Source organism: Lissotriton helveticus, chromosome 9 (genome assembly GCF_964261635.1).
Source record: "Lissotriton helveticus chromosome 9, aLisHel1.1, whole genome shotgun sequence".
Taxonomy (NCBI): domain Eukaryota; kingdom Metazoa; phylum Chordata; class Amphibia; order Caudata; family Salamandridae; genus Lissotriton; species Lissotriton helveticus.
Genome location: NC_136070.1, coordinates 336179953 through 336198101, shown reverse-complemented (window position 1 = coordinate 336198101; position 18149 = coordinate 336179953). Strand labels below are relative to the sequence as shown.

At 41.2% G+C, this 18149-nt stretch overlaps 1 protein-coding gene across 3 annotated transcripts in view; it reads right to left on the bottom strand.

The window, feature by feature from the left end:
• TTC7B (tetratricopeptide repeat domain 7B) overlaps positions 1 to 18149 on the bottom strand; it is a 1395621-nt gene that overhangs the window by 483730 nt on the left and 893742 nt on the right. For 2 of the 3 annotated variants that reach the window (XM_078660054.1, XM_078660055.1), the window contains exon 17: positions 12291 to 12388. In XM_078660054.1, the coding sequence (XP_078516180.1) occupies positions 12291 to 12388 (98 nt within the window). Of the gene's footprint in view, positions 1 to 8140; positions 8216 to 12290; positions 12389 to 18149 lie in introns of all 3 variants that reach the window. The other variant, XM_078660056.1, reaches the window with a different exon arrangement.

Sequence of the window (18149 nt, the reverse complement as noted above, 5' to 3'; positions counted from 1 at the left end):
TTAGAAGTAAGATGCTGATACACAGCATTGCTAATTAATGCACAGAGCAAATCAAAGTATTCCTGATTTTTTTTTTAACAAGTCAGGCAGCGCTACCTTACAGAAGGTGGGCATCAGAATATATTCAAAACGTATCAAACTCTAAGGGAGGGAAGTGCTTCAAGTCATCGTCACATTGTGAGGTAATTTTACATATAAAATACAAGTTTCAGTTTATTGACATCTTTGTTTCACACTGTTGCAAGATTGACTCAGCCTGAAGGTCGAAGTTCAAAATCTCATTTGTCAACCCAGCTAACGTATCCTGCTCTTCAATTTCAAGTGAAAAAAAATAATAAAATATATATATATATATATATATATATATATATATATATATATATTCATTAAAATTTGCATAAATGCATAAGCAAGCACATGGAACCAAAAGAGGCTCCACTTATTGAAATAAGTGATGTTGCAAAACCTGTCCAACCGCTGCATCACTGAACCGTGCCAATGCCAGGTAACAATGCTACATAAATATATACACACTCTTCCAAGTTGCATCACAGCATATTCTCTTCAGAGACACTTCCGTAAACAAAGTAGTTGAGATGGAAACTGCCCTAGTTGTGTGCGCTGTGAGGGGCTTGACAGCCTTTGAATGGCAGAACTGGATTGCAGCTGAAATCCACTGAGTGATGGTTGCGCCGTTGTGACTTTTTTGCAATTTTCACCCTGAGTGGGCTGGGACGTGAGTCCCAGGCTCTCCACACCACTGGAGTCAAGCTATCCAGGCTGATGAAGGCTGATAGCCAGAAACCGGTCCTTGGATGCTTGATTCCGGTCTGGGAAAGACATGGCTTGGTAGTTCGGACTGGACTGTTCCCATGAGGCACAGGGTCAGAGCTGATTTGCATATAGCCAGTGTCTAGCCCAGGGTGGTGTGGAGTGCAAAAAAACGATGGATTTAGGCCCAGATACTTGTACTGGGGTGAATGTATGGCATTGTTCTACATTCTGTCCATCAAATGTGTTTTTTGCAGTTGTGACTGGAGCAACCTTATGAGTGTCAATCAGAGTTCAACAGTTGGGCAGTTCTTCTGAGTTGTTTAGTGCAATGTAAGTAGAATTTTTAGATATCTTTTGATACCTAGCGTATGAATAGCCTGTCAGCTGGTGATGTTGGATTCAGTAAGAAAATACAAAATATTTTCGGTTAATTGAGGTGAAAATCCGAAGGAACGTTGGGAATGAATTTTGGATCGGTTCTGAGAAGTACTAAATTGCCTCTGAGGCATAAGAGGGTTCTTCAGTTGAGAAATCCTGTATCTCCTTTACCCTCCTGGTCTAAGAGAGTGCTAGTAACAAGACGACCTTCTGTATGAGAAATATGAGGTCTGCTCTGTGTATAGGTTCGAATGAACTCTTCATGAGTTGGGATAGAACTATGTTCAGGTACCAGTCCAGGGAAGGAGCCCTTACCGGAGGAAAAAACTCTGAATAATTCTTTCATGAATTGTTTGATGATTCTGCAGAGCAGAAAGAGAAAAAATGTGATGAGCGTCTATATCTTGATATTGCTGCAAGCTGTATCTTAATAGACAATTGTATCAACCGTAACTAAGCTAGTGAAAGGAGATAGGGTAGTTATCTGCCAGATCATGCCTGTAGAGGATGTAGGTTTGATTTCCGGCACCAAAGCAGAAATGTTTCCATTACGGTTTACATGTCTTTATTGTGGCTGCTGCCTTAACTTGGAAGGAATATCCCTGAAGTCCTGAGGAATATTATCTTTGAATTCATGGAATTTAGTACTCATGCGTATAAGAGGAGAGAGGTCGGGTCAGGATAAAGGACCTCGCTTTGATTCATCGTCAAAAGTTTTCAGGATTTTGGTAGGTGAATGTGGCTGGATTCTGATATCCGGAGAATCTCTGTGAACCAATGCTGCATAGGCCACCTGGGGGCTACCAGTATGAGGCGACACTGCTTCGTTTTCATCTTGATCAGTACCCTTAGTATTAGAGGTATCGGGGTAAAAGGAAGGTATAGATCCCGGACCATCTGATCGGCAGGCATTCCTCCATGATCCTGGATGTGGATGCCAACTGACATATACGGATTTTTTTTGTTGCAAAGAGATCTAGATCTGGTTCCCCCAAAACAAGAAGAGCCTATTTAGTGCCAATTGATCAAACTCCCATTTCTGGAGGATGTTTCCAGTTCTGCTGGGCATGCCTGCTAAGAGATTGCTACTCCTGAGAACATGTTCGGGTCGAATAGTTATTCTCTGCATTGTTAGCCAACTCCAGATTTACTGAGCTTTCTTGGGCAGAGCCAATGATCTTGCGCTGCTTTGCTTGCGTATTGCATGCTGGTGGTACTCTCCGTACGAACTAACACTGAAAACCCTGCTATCATTGGCAGTAAAGCTTGGAGACAGAGTTAGATGGCTTTGAGTTCTAGGTTATTTAATTGTATGCTCTTCTAGTGCGGTTACCACTTTCCTTGAATTTGCATGTCTTGTAGATGACCGCCCAAGCTCTCCAGGGACTCATCCATGGTTATTACAAAGTGAGGTATTTGAGGTACGACTGTGAGGCCCTCTGACAGTTGGGAGGTCTGGGACCACCAGGCTAGAGTTTCCATCATACCTAGTGTGAAGTTCACCAGGTCCTTGAATGATCTTTCTGTTTGAATCTATTGTTTTTGTAGCAGTTTCTGTAAGGCTCTCATTTTTAGGAGTGCAAAAGGGATCAGATTGATCACTGAGGATATCATGCCCAGAAGCTAATTGAACAGATGCACTGAAACATTTTCTTTTTTTTAATAGTTTGAGAGCCAGCTCCATGAGGCTTCATTGCTTGTCCGGGGATAGAACGTCTTTGTCTTGGACAGTATTTACTGTTGTGGCCCAGGAACAGTATCTTCTTGGATGGAGCAACTGATGATCTTTGATAATGCACAAGGAGACCTAGTTTCTGAAACAACTTTAGGCAAGCCTGTGTGGCCTTGGACGCTTGAAATGTTGTTGGTGCGTTTATTAAACAGTTGCCGAGATAGGGGAATACCAGATGACTAACCTTCCCTTCCTGACAAAAGCTGCAACAGGTGCTAGGACTTGGGTAAAATGCAGGAAGCGGAGTTGAAGTCAAATGGGAGAACTTTGATACAATGTTTGGTAGAGATGGGGATGTGGAAATATGAATCCTGTAAATTCCGAGCTGTCATGTGGTGTCCGGGTCGGAAAGGGTGACAACTTAAGAAGATTGTTTCTGGAAATACTTGTTTAATTTCCAAAGGTCTATGATGAATTTGCACTCCCCTGTTTTCATTATGAGGAAAGTCTGTGCTGAGGATGTGGGCCCTTCTCCATGGCACCTTTGGTTAGCATAGCTAGCACTTCCTTCTAAAGTAGATGGAGATGAGGTGGGCACCCTCATTTTGGAGGTATGGTGGGTGGAATCTGGGTGAACTAACGTCTGACCATATGTTATGAGAACCTAGACTTATTTATCCACTGCTATTATCCACAATAGAGGACATTTTTGGAAGAAAAAAAAACTCCCGCCGATGGTGATAAGCCTGATACTTCTGGTATCCTCCTTGATATGGATACGTCTCGTCCATAGGCCCCTCTAAAGGAGGGCGTTTATTTCAAAACTGTGATGTGCCAAAGATCTTGCAGTGTCTGAGTCAGAGTTGACTGCTTGCAAGGCGTTGTTGATGTGCCTGCCAAACAGGGCGTCACCATGGTAAGGTATAACAAATATTTTTATTTGCACAACACAAAATGGTGTGGTCTTCCACAAACCTTAGCATCTAAGAACCGCTCACCTTGCCAGTTGTGGGAATCCTACTGAAGCTATATCTATAGCGCAATCCATGAATACAGAATGGGACGTTTCGCCCCCCTGCATAATCTTTTTTTTGTTTCTGCCCTTGTTTGTGTTCTGACAGAAATTCTATGTATGTGGCGATGTCTGACCACTTCTGGCAGTTATACCTACCTCGTATTGTCAGTGACTTGCAGCCCATACATTAGCACCGGTGTCTACTTAGGTGGTCAGGCGGATTATGAGTGACAGGGTTTTCCATGATTGCAATTCCTCCCGGATATATCAACAATTGGAATCGGTCTCACAGCCCTCCTATTTAAAATCATAAACAAAACAAACTGATAGCTTGTTTGCTGTTTGAAACGTTTGGCAACTTGTTCTCTAAGCAACGGAAACCACCAAAAATCATCTGGTGAGGAATCCACCAATTGTGGTGTCGGTTTTAAATATTCGTCCCATGTATCGGGTACAGATTGCGTATTATGAATGTTACCTTCTCTCTATCATCACCCGAGGTGAACGGGTCGTTCCCATGAATCATGGCAATATTTGACATTGGGGTCATTCTTAAAGAGGCAGGGCCATCGGAGGTTGTTGACATATCGGAAATGATGTGACCTTGCAGGCTCAGGAAAGTGCTTGTAGTAATCCTGTAACATGCCCTGTATGTCTAGTACGAGAGCTACACAGACCTGACCTATGCTCTGAAGTGGAATATATTGCTGCCTGTTATAGACATGCTCATATTAGTCCCCTTCATTCTTGACATTAAGTTATGCTGGACTATGTGTCTTTGGTTCTTGTGGCGACTACGGTGCTTTAGTCATTGTATGTATTGTCATCAGGATCATTGTCGAGGAGGGGGACGTAGACTACTAAATTGATGTCGACAAGGTTTTTCATTGAAGAGGCGTTCATCATAGATGTTGTAGACGATGTTGCCGTAGACGAGGCTGTCATAGAACATGCAGTCATAGACTGGGCCGTTGTAGAGGAGGTTATCGTATAGGAGCTGTCGTAGACAAAGTCATTGTAGACGACCGTTGTAGATGACTGTCTTAGACGAGGCGGTCATAGACAACTGTCATAGACGAGGTGGTCATAGACGACCGTCATAGAGACCGTTGTAGATGAGGCAGTCGTACACCGTTCTAGATAAGGCGCATAGACGACCGTCGCCAACTCCCATCATAGATGAGTTTGTTGAGGTCATCGCAGGCGATACCATCATAGGCTATGCCATCATAGACGAGGCAATCGTAGATGAGGCTATCACAGATGAGGCCATGGTAGACAATGCAGTCGTAGACTAGGCTGTCGTAGATGAGGCCATCATAGACAATGCCGGCATGTATTATGCCGTCCTTGACGAGGCCGTCATAGGTGAGGCAGTAATAATCGACAGAGTTGTGGTCATGGACGTGGTCATCGTAATTTTTGTTCACAATGATTTTGATGGCGGTTTTGCCGTAGACGCCTGCCTCATTGTCATGTTATGAGAATTTGCCTGATGTAATGTCTCAGCTGAAGAGAGAGTTGTAGGGTCTGATATTGCCTCTGAGGAAGTTTTTTTCAAATTTTCTTTCTCTGAGAAGTGCCTCATGGTAATCCTTTTTTATGGCTTTTCGGCATGCCTTTTGGAGACCCTTGGCGCAACCCTCCTTTTGACTTCTCCCCTGATGTGAAAGAATCCCCACTGTCCTCATCAGAAGTGACAGATTTAGTTTCTGTAGACATAATAATAGCCTTATCTCTCTATACATGAGAGTAGTTGAGGAAAAGGTTAGACATTTTTTGTAGTCCTTTATCATGTTTTCTGCTACTCTGACAGAATCTCAATTGAAGTGAAATAATTGACACTTCAAGGAGTATTCAGAGAACTGGCTCATTTTAAATGTGACCGATTTAACCTGTTCCATAATGATGGTGGTACTATATTTAAGAGTCCTTCTGATAAAGCCAAATTGGATGAAAGCAGAGACAAAACAACTCTGGAACTTTAAGATTGTGCGTCAGTCTGCGGTCTGCAAATAAACATATTGCAGCGTATTGTCATTGTCTTACACACATTCAAAATTTACTGGCTAAACTGAATGGTGCTAAAGTTTTCAGTACGTTGGGCATTAGATCAGTATACCATCAAACGGAATTTATAAAGAAGAATTCAGTTTTCCAGACATGAACGCATGTTCTATTTGGAAAAACTGAAGGAGTGGTGGTGTGTTCCAGGTATATGCAGATTCTACGGAGAAGCGCAATTGCATTCTGGAGAAGCTTCTATGCACAGTACAGGATATGGATATCGGCAAAATCTTTGTCGACCCTGCACCAGTGGCCCTACTTGATGTACCACTTCAGTGAACTGTTGCTGTTTAAAAGCTCCTTAATGTAATATGGCAAGCCAGCATTCATTCTGCTGGACATGGCAGTGCACAGAACTTGATTCTGGGTTACATGGCCTATTGATTTTTTTTATCACGTATTACAAACAATTTAATTTAGGAGGAAGACACAAGTACCTGCCAAACTCTATCAATTTACAGAAATGGTGAATATATCAGTATAAGATAATTAGGGATGCTCTTACAGTGCAAACACATGCCTACCACTGTTAACTGTGATGGGAATTAGGATACAATAAATTAAATAAATACATTAAATTAATTAATTAATCACCAAACAATTAACATTGGAGACAGTGAAGCTCACTGTTACTAGTTATCACACACAGGCAGGTGCTAAGAAGGTACAATTTACGCAGACTGGAATGATTAATTTTAAGAACTGACATTTGAGTCTCTTGTGGAAAACACAATATAGGTCCTGACATAGGCACTGTATGAAGTTGTAGACAAAGCTGCAATGACGGTCAGCAATATTCGAGGTACACACCCTCAAGCATATCCACTTGGAAACATCAGATGATGTGTAAATAAATTAATATGAGTGTGCCCTCATGTGCCATTATACAGTGATTGTAAGGAGTTAGAGAGCACTAGAAACTCTGTATTTTAATACTTTGTGTATAGGACATAGAACAGTGAAGTGGTGTGGCTCACTGGTTAGAGGCGGCAGACCTGGAAGCAGAAGTTGGCCCAGGACCAGGGTTCAATTCCCGACGCGGCAGGGTCGTGGACCAGGGTCAGCAGACTCGATAATTCTTGCCTCGGTGCCTACTCTAACCAGGGATCACACTCGGCAACTCTGGGCATTAGCTTGCCTCATCTCTACAACGGCCCCCACATTTGCCGGGGATGCCTGGTTTCACCTTGGAGATACCCAGTAGGGACCATCTCACAGGGATAGCCAGGACGGGTTCCCCAGCGGTCTACAGCGCCACGACGCCTCAGGGCAGCAGTGCGCTTTACAAGACACATACATTTACATTTACATTACTAACCCCCTTGTATGTGTCCAGTAAGAAAGTATTTTGGTAAATAAAACTGTCTATATGTTGGTAATGTATTTGAATGAATAATACAGTTAATTTAGGGGTTAAAGGGAAAATACATCTTCAAATCTTTCCCTTTTTTTAAATATCATTTATTCCCGAAACCCCAGACTTCACTGAAGGAGCTCCATAACCTTGAATGATGATAATTTAGGATTGGCAGTGGAGAAATATAGTCTACCTTTTTTATGGTACCATCTTTGTCGGCCTTTACATTTTGCATGAATCAGTAAGGTCCATAAGGCTTTCGTCATTATCTATGTATGTATATAGTATTTTATAGCATGTACCTAGGGGAAAAGGTCATGGGGCTCATTTTTTCTCATTCTGTGGAGTAATTCTGTACTATTATTAATCTAGGCCCTGTTGGATGACATCATTTCTAAAACTAAAAGAGATTCGTTTGAAACACAAATAACTGACTGAATTCATTAATTCCCTACATTTTAACATTGGTCATGGTAAAGTGGAATTTTTGGGGATTTATAAAAAAATTGTTCTCGGGGAACATTTATGTAATTATGATCTTTCATTAGTGAAATACATCCACGGAGAGCCACGGACTATATATTCTTTTAAAGCCATTGACAGTGTAAAAGAGCAAGTTTGAGTCATTCCTAAATGAACCCATAATGCCACTAATAGAAAAAAACTGAATGGAATAACTCTTTCCAATCATGTTTTGTTTCAACCTCTCGAATGCAAAACAACGCTGCCAGTTTGCAGACTATGCGAACTCTCAGAACATACACAAAGCATCTATCAAATATAGAAAAAAGGAGTTTACAGCGAGGAGGTTCGCAGGAGCCGAGGAGCACACGTTCATAGAATGGATGGGATCGGAGGAAGGTGTCAGGTTGGGGACGAAAGTGAGGAAGATGAGAAGACACAAACAGGTGGAGAGGAGACTCTGTCCTGGAGGGAGAAGAGGAATCAGAAGCTAGAAAGGTGAAAGAAAAAACGACAAAGGAAAACAATGACGTGTAATGAAGTGCCAAGGGAAGTCATGAAATAGAAAAGGCTGGCTTGTGAATTTCAATGGTAATAATGTAACTTTTAAGAGCATGCAGTTGAGAAAAACATTTGAGTTCGGCACATTTGTGTGACAGTTCAAAAATCTCTAGCACATTTCCAATATTTAGAGTAATCTGCAAAGAAATCTTTTAGTGTAATATGCAGTCTTCTAGATGAAATCTAACATATCACAACAGATTCTTATGTGACATGGTCATGACATCACCACCAGGAATAATACACAACTGGGAAATGTTCAACGTAGGTTCCATGAAGACTGGATCCATGACAGGTTTTTAGGATAGCCACAAATTATGGAAATCTCTGCTGTTTAGAGTCATTGTGTGCAAAGTTATTGTATGGGGATACCTCAAAAATCGAGCATGGATACAGCTCTCCCGAAGCTACACTGGACACCTCAGACATAAAGGTTTTGTAATTCCTCACTAATCATGTATATAAATGAACACATATTTATATGCAAGTGCCTGACATGAAAGAGACTTCACAGCAAGACTTGTTATACCGTTTGACTCAAGCACTGAGAACCCTGGTCTGTTGTCAGAGATTCTCCTCTGCTCTCGTCTGTCAGAACAGTTTTCTGCAGCTGCATAAACCCGAAGTTCCTTTGCGTGGGCTTCATAGTTAATGGCAGCAGACCATTTGAGTGAAATATAGCCTCGTGCTGCACCACCATACATTATCCTGTCCATCTCTGTCTCCTATGAGAGTGAACGGCCAAGACAAATAAGTTCCCATCAGGTTTTAGAGCGGAAGCGTGCTGATGTGTCCAGCAACAAAGGATCGTAAAAGCGAGCACTGACACAGCGAATGGATTTCAAATGAAAAGGTGCCATGTGTTAGGTCTAAAGACATTAACTAAATACCAAAGCAATTATTTGCAAATCTGATAAAACCTGTAAATGCAGGTAGTCATTTTTTGCTCTGGTGATTTCCTTATATTATTGTCTTCATCATCATAAATATATTTAAAGCATTAAAAATTAGTAAACTAACGACAGTTCTATTTCAATTAGTAAAATATACACTTCGGAACAGAAGGGCTTTTCCCCCGAATCAGCATTAGAACACTGCCTTCAAATAGGCAAACACTCATTGTCGGTTTAATCAGCAATTAATTAATTATGAATAACCTTCAACTGTAAAGTACTAACCAGGAGCAACATTTTCTCCATTTTGGCCAAATCCATTTAGCGATGCTCTTGACTACACTGCCTTCCTCGGGCGAAGGTGCTTTAGGGTGGCACTTTGGAAGAATATATCATTTTGAGAACATCAGCCAGCGTGGGTACAACAGAGAAGTGATTTCCAGTTAAATGTTTGTGCATTTTCATTTTTCAATTGTTGAACGCTGAAACTCATGGCACTAAACAGCAGTGTTATAGAGGGCAGGAGAGGACCATGTGGGGTTGGTGAACTACAGAGATAAGGAGCAGTTGGCGGTGGGTAGGGTGCAACGGCACCCACATTATTTAGGGACGATATTGGTAAGAGAAGTATGAAAACCCTATGGGTGAGTTCACTGAATGCAAAAGGGTAAATCCTTCCACCAAGAGGCTGGTAGTGAGAGGAGAATGTAGAAAGCAGGGTCTGGGAGTTCTCTTCCCGGAGGTGCATGGCAGGAAGGGACAAGAAACCACCCACAGAGATGTAAGAATAGAGTGAGGGTCTCGGGTCTTCCAGACAGCGTAAACAGACAAGAGTGGCTATACTCCCAAGCAAAGAGATGGTCTTCACTTTCTTAGGAGTAAAGAGAAGCCTGGAAAATGTGGTAGGAATGACAGAACGTAGCCTATTGGTTATGCACCTATTCAAGGTTAGCTTGAATACCTCAGCTACTACCATTTTACAATATGTGGGGAGATGGATGCAATGGAGCGGTATTTCTAATGTTGTATGGATCAATTTTAGACAGGTTGGGGTCAATGAAGAAATTAGGCTATCTCACTAGGTTTGGCAGATCTAGTTAGACCCATGAAAGGTGCTTTAACTTGATAGGGAGGGAAGAAAAATGAAATTAATCTACCCAACTGAAGGTTAAGCAGCTGAGGAAAATGCGTATGGCAATGGAAATTGAGATGGGCATGGGGACAGAAGATCCAAGGTCACTAGGCAATAGTCTTGCAACTTGCTGGTTGGGAATTCCCAGTGGAAAGGGGCAACATGAAATTCATATTTATAAGACAGAAATGCAGTGAAGAGGAGAACAAGTCAATAGACTTTTTGCCCAGTTATTAAGGAAACAACAGAGGGAGAGGATGGTCGCTATGATTTTAAGTAGGATTATCACGAGCCAGAGAGTAAATGCAGTGGAATCCAAGCTGCTTCATGAATCTCCATACACCTCAAGAAAAGACCAGTATCAAGGATATTAGAACATAATATATGGCAATCAGTTTTCCATCAATTAGCAGAGTGACTGAGAGATGCGATATATGGAAATAACTATCGTTAAAGCAATCAGGTTGACAGCTATAGGCAAATCCATGTAATGGGACAACAACACAGGAAATACTTACACGACATTTAGGGCTTAACTGATGGATAGGGCACATGCTCTTAAAAGTTGCTGGTAACTTTGGCCAGATAACTAAAGTAAGTGAGTTGAAAAATGAGTACAACAGTTGCTCCATAGTGGGAAGTTCATAATGTATGGGAACCAAAGGGGCGAAACAGGAGAGGAGGGTAGCTCAAGCGGATTTCACTGGCCTCGCACTAAGAAGGGAGTGGATATCTTCTGAAAATGTGATATTACCAATCTGGAGAGGGAGATCTTCAAGTATTTACCAGTGCCTCCTGCCTACCATGGAAAAGGGACCCTTGACATGGGAAGAGGCTTAGCAGGGGTACAAATATGGTCAAGATCTACTGGAGCAACAGGAATGGAAGGATCATGAAAGTTAAAGAGATCATGCTACAAGTAGATATATATAACTCTTACTGTTCACAATGCAATGGGCTTCAGAGTCTGGGGAATATCATTAACTGACTATTTTTGCAAATGAAGCTATGTATAGAGGCTCTTAAATTGCCAAAACAAAAATGATTGGATAGCTGTCGTTTCAGAAACTAACAGCATCAGTTAACAATAACAAAGTTAAAAAGTATGTGGCATACTGAATGGTCCCCTTTTCTTGAAAACTCGGTCGTGGATCCGGACTCCCTACAATGACCAACTTGCCACAAGACATCAGGAGCTCTAAAAGGTGATTTGGTGGGTGAGAGATGGTTATCATATGCTGAAACAAGGATATTTCTTTTTGAATTTCTAAGGACATGGAGGATACCGCACCCCCTCACCTGTCAATACAAAATGTGTCCTTTGGCAACTAAAAGCTAGTTAGTAAGTTGTGTTACGAACACCATGTAGAAGCAATTGTATGAGAGTAGACATGAGACAATCTCTTTACTGCTTCTTGCAGTTGTCACTGATCTCCAGCAATGACAAGAAAATTCTGTCTTCTTTCCTCTTTTAAAGGGCTATTTTTTTTAATAACAAATTGATGTAATCTGTAGAAGCTGGTCTCGAAGGTGTTAAAGTACCAGACGAATCACGGTGCCTGAAGTAGCTTTTGGTGCACACAACGGGCAATTGATTGAAAATCTATTTTTGACACTGTACCTCAATATGAATTTTACTTTCTTAAAATATGGCCAGAAATGATTACCTTTGAACACCACGGGAACAGATTAAGAGCCACAAAATAGAAAAAAGAAGGAAAGCAAAAGGAAACTATTTCTACTTTAAAGCAATAATGCCTACTGTATAATTAGATCGGAAGTATTTCTCTTTTAAATTCATTCCAAAAAGGAACCGTAACAGAGATACCTTACTAATACTACAAATATTTTCTTAGCTCAGAACTATCATTTTGGAACATATTATTAAACATCTTAAATGTATGCATCAAACAACAGGAGTGTTAGACAAGGGATGGCATAGTGCCTTTACCTATCATTTATTAGCAGTTAATTCCTACCTGTCTCAGGATCACTGAAATCTGGCAAGGTTATTGTGTTGAGCTGCCGTCTGTCGGCTATGGTTCGGTCCAAAAGACTGCTGCCTCGTCCAGAATCACTGGGGGAAAAAATCTCAAAGTTAACCACTTACAAGCAAGACTAAACCGCTACATGTGCTGTCATGCATAGATTTGCTCAACCAATTTCATAAGTCCTAGACTATAGTAGTGGTTTGCATCCAACATTAAGTCACTCTTCCTTGTAGTGAAAACTTTTGTTTTGAGGTGGTCACTATGATCCTTACAATTTGTTTCACAATTTTTCCATGTGTTTTTACAATAATAAAAATAAATGAAGGTCCAAGGTCACAAATGTAAAATAGAAAGGTTTCTGCACAGAGACTCCAAATGGAATTCCAATTAACCCTATGGATTGCTTGGAGGGGAAATGGTGTATATGATGCATGTTGACGATATATGAAGTTATGCATCCGGATAAAGAAAACGACTTGAATTATTGGAAAGGCAAGAAGCAAACAAGTGTCATCACTTGTGTTTGTGGCATAGTGCAGTACGTGTATGGCAAGGAAGAATAACGGTGAAAGGGTCCATTAGAAGCACCCGTTGGCCAGAAGAAGTTACAATGTGAAAGGATGCCTCGTTGATTGATGGGGAAGAGCAAGTGCATGATGATGTTGATGTACAACAGGAACTTTTCCCACTGGTTCTCTGAGAGAAAGAACTTAAACCCAGAAAGATACCCAAAGCCTCAAACGAGTTGAATGCAATATCTTTTCGGATAAGAAGAGGACATTCGATTTGCGAAATTCCACGATGGCTACTTCAGCAGTCATCGTTTTTTGCAATGCTTATTATATGGTTGAAAAGCAGAGGAGGATCCCTTTCTCAATAAGAGGAAACTAAGAAAAGAGCTGGGGCAGCTATGCACGTCTTAACAGGAGTTCATATTTCCAAGCTCCTTGCATTGACATTTTCATTTACATTCCTCTCAAAAGGAGTCCATTAATGCACCAGGGCATCAGTACCATAGCAATTTCACCTCAACATCTATCCATAGTACTGTACATAGAGTATTGCTTTACTTGTTTAACTGCAAGCTACAAACATCTAGGGCTGTATTATATACATTTTGCCCTAGTGGCACAATGGGCATTTTGCCCCCTTTTTGCACTTTCAGGGATTTATTTAATTGCAGAAGGGGTTGCATATGTTTGCACTGCCCCATCTGCAATATGGATCACACTGATGCACATTTAGCACCAGTACGAACCATTTCAAAGAAGAGGCTGCACTAGCGTCTGGGGTCCCTTCTGTAATACCATAGTGCCAGGGGGCGCTGCCCTCATTTGCATGGATACATGGCCCCCCAGCAAATGTATTCCTTTGTGCACTCCCCTGTTTAAAGAAGGAGCAGATGCAAAGGAGACATCACAAAGAACCCTGACTGGGCACCACATAGAGTTGATGCACAGTCAGGGTGTTCCACAAAGGCGCAGCTAGTGTCCCAAGGGCCCCACAGGCACTCTCTAGCAGGAGGGTACAGTCATTCAAGGTATTCACCTGCAGGGGAATCACTGCCCGCTTTGAACCCGAGGCCAGGCTGCTGCTTCCAGTGAAAAGCAGACTGGCAGCTTTAAACAGCTGGTTTGTAACTGAGTTGGGAATAGCATGTAAGCTGTGATACGACACACTATCGCATTCTGCGCTCGGGGTAGGCACTTAAGGGCACGCTGTGCACTGTATCTGTAATACAGCCCCATGGATGAATCCTTGTAAAAAGTCATAGATGCCGGAAAATCAGGGTACAAGCTACCGCCATTTAAACAGGCCAACCCAGCGACTGACAGGGATCAGAAATAACCAAAATCCCAAACAGCGCAATAAATTATAGATATACTTTCATGCGGTGTCTGGCAAAATGAGCTCTCCCTAAAACTTATAAAAGGGGAGGGCTACCCCAACAAGGTCACTAACAAAAGCCAATTTTTAGTCTGCCTTCCAAGCGCTGCCACTAGACCTTATGTACTCAATTCAAAAAGAACTTTAAGAAGCACTACTGAGAGAGGGGCTTGTGTTTCACCCACATGTTGATTACCTTGTGTACATCATTTGATTGGGCAGAGGCTGTGTCCTTCCAATGAAAAGTATGATTACATTGCACTTTTTGCCTTGTGGAGAAGTGTATGCTCAGTTCAGCAGGACCCAGTTGGTTATTGGGTCAAAGCTTAGATCAAAACTATAGGTCAGATCAGTAAATTGAGAAAAGTTACGATAAAGGTAGTAAGCCGGATATATTTATTGTGAAAAGCATCTGTTAGATACGATAGGCATGTAAGTGTGGTCTGATATTGGACTGTGTTAAAACTGGAAGACTGGTAATTTTTTCATGAAATCTCACAGACAAGGCAAGGCAAGGATATTGGTATTGGTATTGGTTAGCCCCTCTGACAAACCATAGGCATAGAAGATTTTCACTGTGACGTATGTTACAAGCCAAACTAGGAGGAGCTGCATATTGTACTGCTTTTGGTTGCCTTGTGGAAACGCTAACTTTCAGCCCAGTAGGCCTGAGGTGTTGATGGCAACAAGCCAATGTTTAGGCTAAAGGTGTGATTGGTTCACTGTGAAATATTATATCGGATGCCATTGACTGTTCAAATGGTGCAATGTCTTATGTAAAATCATAAATTAAAGCCAACAACCAAACAGTTTTGGTGTTGGTCACCCATTCTGACAGAACCCTGTGAGAATTCTTGTTAGGCAGCGTGAGTAGGGGTAGTGTATTGTTTTGGCAGCTGTTATTTTATACATTCTTTTAATTTTAAGACTGTATGCGTGATGTTTGCCTGCTAGGAAAACCTTTGGTCACTTAAGTAGGTGTTTATGGGTTAAGTGCTATAAAACAGTGTTAAAGCCTGTAAACAGGTATTGTTTTGTAAGGGATCTCACAGATTGCTTCAGTAGGCAAGGACGTTGGACTTTGTCATCCCTTCTGTCAAACCCCAGGGTTAGAAGCTTTTCATTTTGATAATTTTTGTTAATCTTCTCAGAAAGGGGTGTATACTGCTGTGGCAACTGGAATACAGTATAAATGGATGCCCAATGGTTGTCGTGTGGGAAAGCCTAGGTGTAGGGCAGTAGGCCTGAGTTTGTTATGGTGAGATGACAGTGATAATGTCTGTCGGTCTGATTGGTTAGTTATGAAAAGTTATGTTAAATGCCACAGGTCTGACCTGTTTATTACGAAGAATTAAGGCAAAGGCAGTAGGCCTGCCTTATTTATTATGAAAATCATTTGTGAAAACCAATAGGTCTTTAACGGTGGATTATTATCACACTGTTTTACAGGCCAAACACCGATATTTTGCTCATAGATTACCATAGTAGGCAAGGGTTTTGGTATAGGTCATTCTGTCTAAAAACCCATGGGGTACATTTTCACTTTTACAAGCCTGGCTAGTCCCTTATGAGAGAGCTTGTATATTGTTTTGTTTACTGTACTGTATACATACTTGTCATTCTATAACTGTAGAGTTGATGGTTGCCAGTTTAATGTGCACTTCATTAGTCCTGTGTTGGTTATGATGTCAAGTCAATGGTAAAGGCTTTTTGGTTTGTTGGAAAAAGTAATGTTAGAATATATAGGTTTTATCTGGTAGAATATATAGGTTTGATGAGGTTATTTTGAAAAATCATGTCAAACCCAGGGGGCCTGACCTTCTTATTGTGAAAAGCAGTGTTGAAGACAACAGGCTTTCATTAGTGGATTGTTCCTACCCTAAACTAAAGCCCATAGGTTGGTATGTTTTCACATGGAATCTCACAGATTACTGCATCTTGCAAGATTTCAGTATTGGTGACCCACTTAAACAAACAGTGGGAGATAGAAGATTTGCACTATGATAATCCTTATTAGGCCCTCTTAGGAGTGATATTGTACTCTATTGACAACTGTAAAGTGGTACATATTTAAAGTGTTGTTAGGTATGCATGATTCAATGCAGTACATAATAAGGCGTCCAAGGAGTGAAATATCACATCTCACAGTTTAGGCATATTTTACTGCAATTTTAATGCCACCTGATATTTGATAGATGTATTCGAATACTGCATATTTTTTATGAAATTACGCTCATCCCCTATAGTTTACTGCATTGAATTTGTCTTTATTTCAGCACCTTACTATTCAATGAAGAACTGCTTTGTTGTGCTACATCACGTACTATGAACCACCACTCACCATGGAAATACATTACTGCAATTAAATGTTTGGCTTAATTCTCATTCAGGATACCTCTTACTGTTCTAATTTTGGTGGTTTACCTTTCATGTCTGTTTTTTACATTAAACAGTATAGAGCACACTTTTTGGACCCCCTGGTTTGACTTAGCCAAACGTAAAACCCCATAAAAAACGATTTTCCTTTCCCAAATGAACCACTTCATTGTTGCGTTATTAAACGTCCAGGTGCTTAGGGTGATCGGGTTTGCCCCATCATTTTGATACAAGTATACTATTTTGCACATATTTATAATTTTATGACTGTATGCCTGAATGGTATAACTTGAGGCAAAGCCTAAATTCAGTAGCCTGCAGACTTACTTACTGCGATGGTTTTGTCTTTTCTAGATTAGAGATGTGGAAACAAAATGAAATCTGTGACAGGAGACGTGGAAGCCATATTTAGGAATGAAGTATTGTCGCTTCGCCAACCTGCTTAGATGGCCATCAAACAAAAACTGTTTTTTTGTTTATTGTTGAATCAGAAACTCTAATACAATCAAAGCACAGCTGCCTAAGGCCTCCCACTGGCTGTTCTGTCGGGTTCAGCCCAAGACACAACGCAGCATTGGAAACCTTTCAGTTGATACCTGAGGGATAAGGATCGGGTGATAAATTCCCAACTTTTCATATGAAGTTAAGAGAACAGTTTATTTTGATGGGGATACAAATGGGTATTTCAACATGTCCTTATTTTGAGGTAACCGGTGTTGGACAATTTCACTTGTAAAAGAAATGGAGCACAACAATAATTTCGAAATGTATCTATTAAATGCACTGCTTAGTAAAAGTAAAAATCATTCTATGAACAGTGAATACTGCCCATCTGCGGTCTGCATGCTTCCAAACTTCCCCAGTGCATAGCTGATGACATGGTGTGCCAAGGAGCGCACTGTGCGCAACAGGGAAGCCGGGATTTGCACAGTGGTCTACCATTCATATGTCAAATACAATGCCTGCAACCCCGCCTACTCACACACACCGTTCCCAAATGGTGTCAATGGCAATAAGGCCATAGGTTGAGGTCTGGAGAGATAATTACTTTAATTATGAGAGTGGCAGAGTGGGAATACATTCCTGGTCTCGCGACTGCTTTGGATGTTTTAGAGCATTGCTGCCCAAGGTAGGACCATGAGGCTCGGATATCGAAATAAGATACCTTTACACACAGTGATTCTAACTGGAACGCACTGACATAGTCACTAGTAATCCTTGAATTTTGGCATGGAGTTGGCACTCTCGGCCTATGTTGGACACGCCTGGTTAACAGGAGCATGAATGGTTTTAGACAGCTAGTAAGAAAGCTGAAATAGGTTAAGGGCCTGCTACAGAAATCTGTGGGAGTTTATAGGTCATCGATTTGATCCCTGGCAGTGCACACACTATCTTTCATTTTTTCTGAAGTCATTAGAAGGAGTTGCTAGGCAATAGTAAAAACGTATGTAAAGTGCTTCAGAGCATACCAGTGTGTTAGGTAGCTGGCAAGAATCAGCTGAGAAGTGTAATGACCTAGGGAGAGGGAAGAACTGTTGCTGTGGCACTCATGAAAAATCTGGTTGACCAGATACAAAGGGTTTC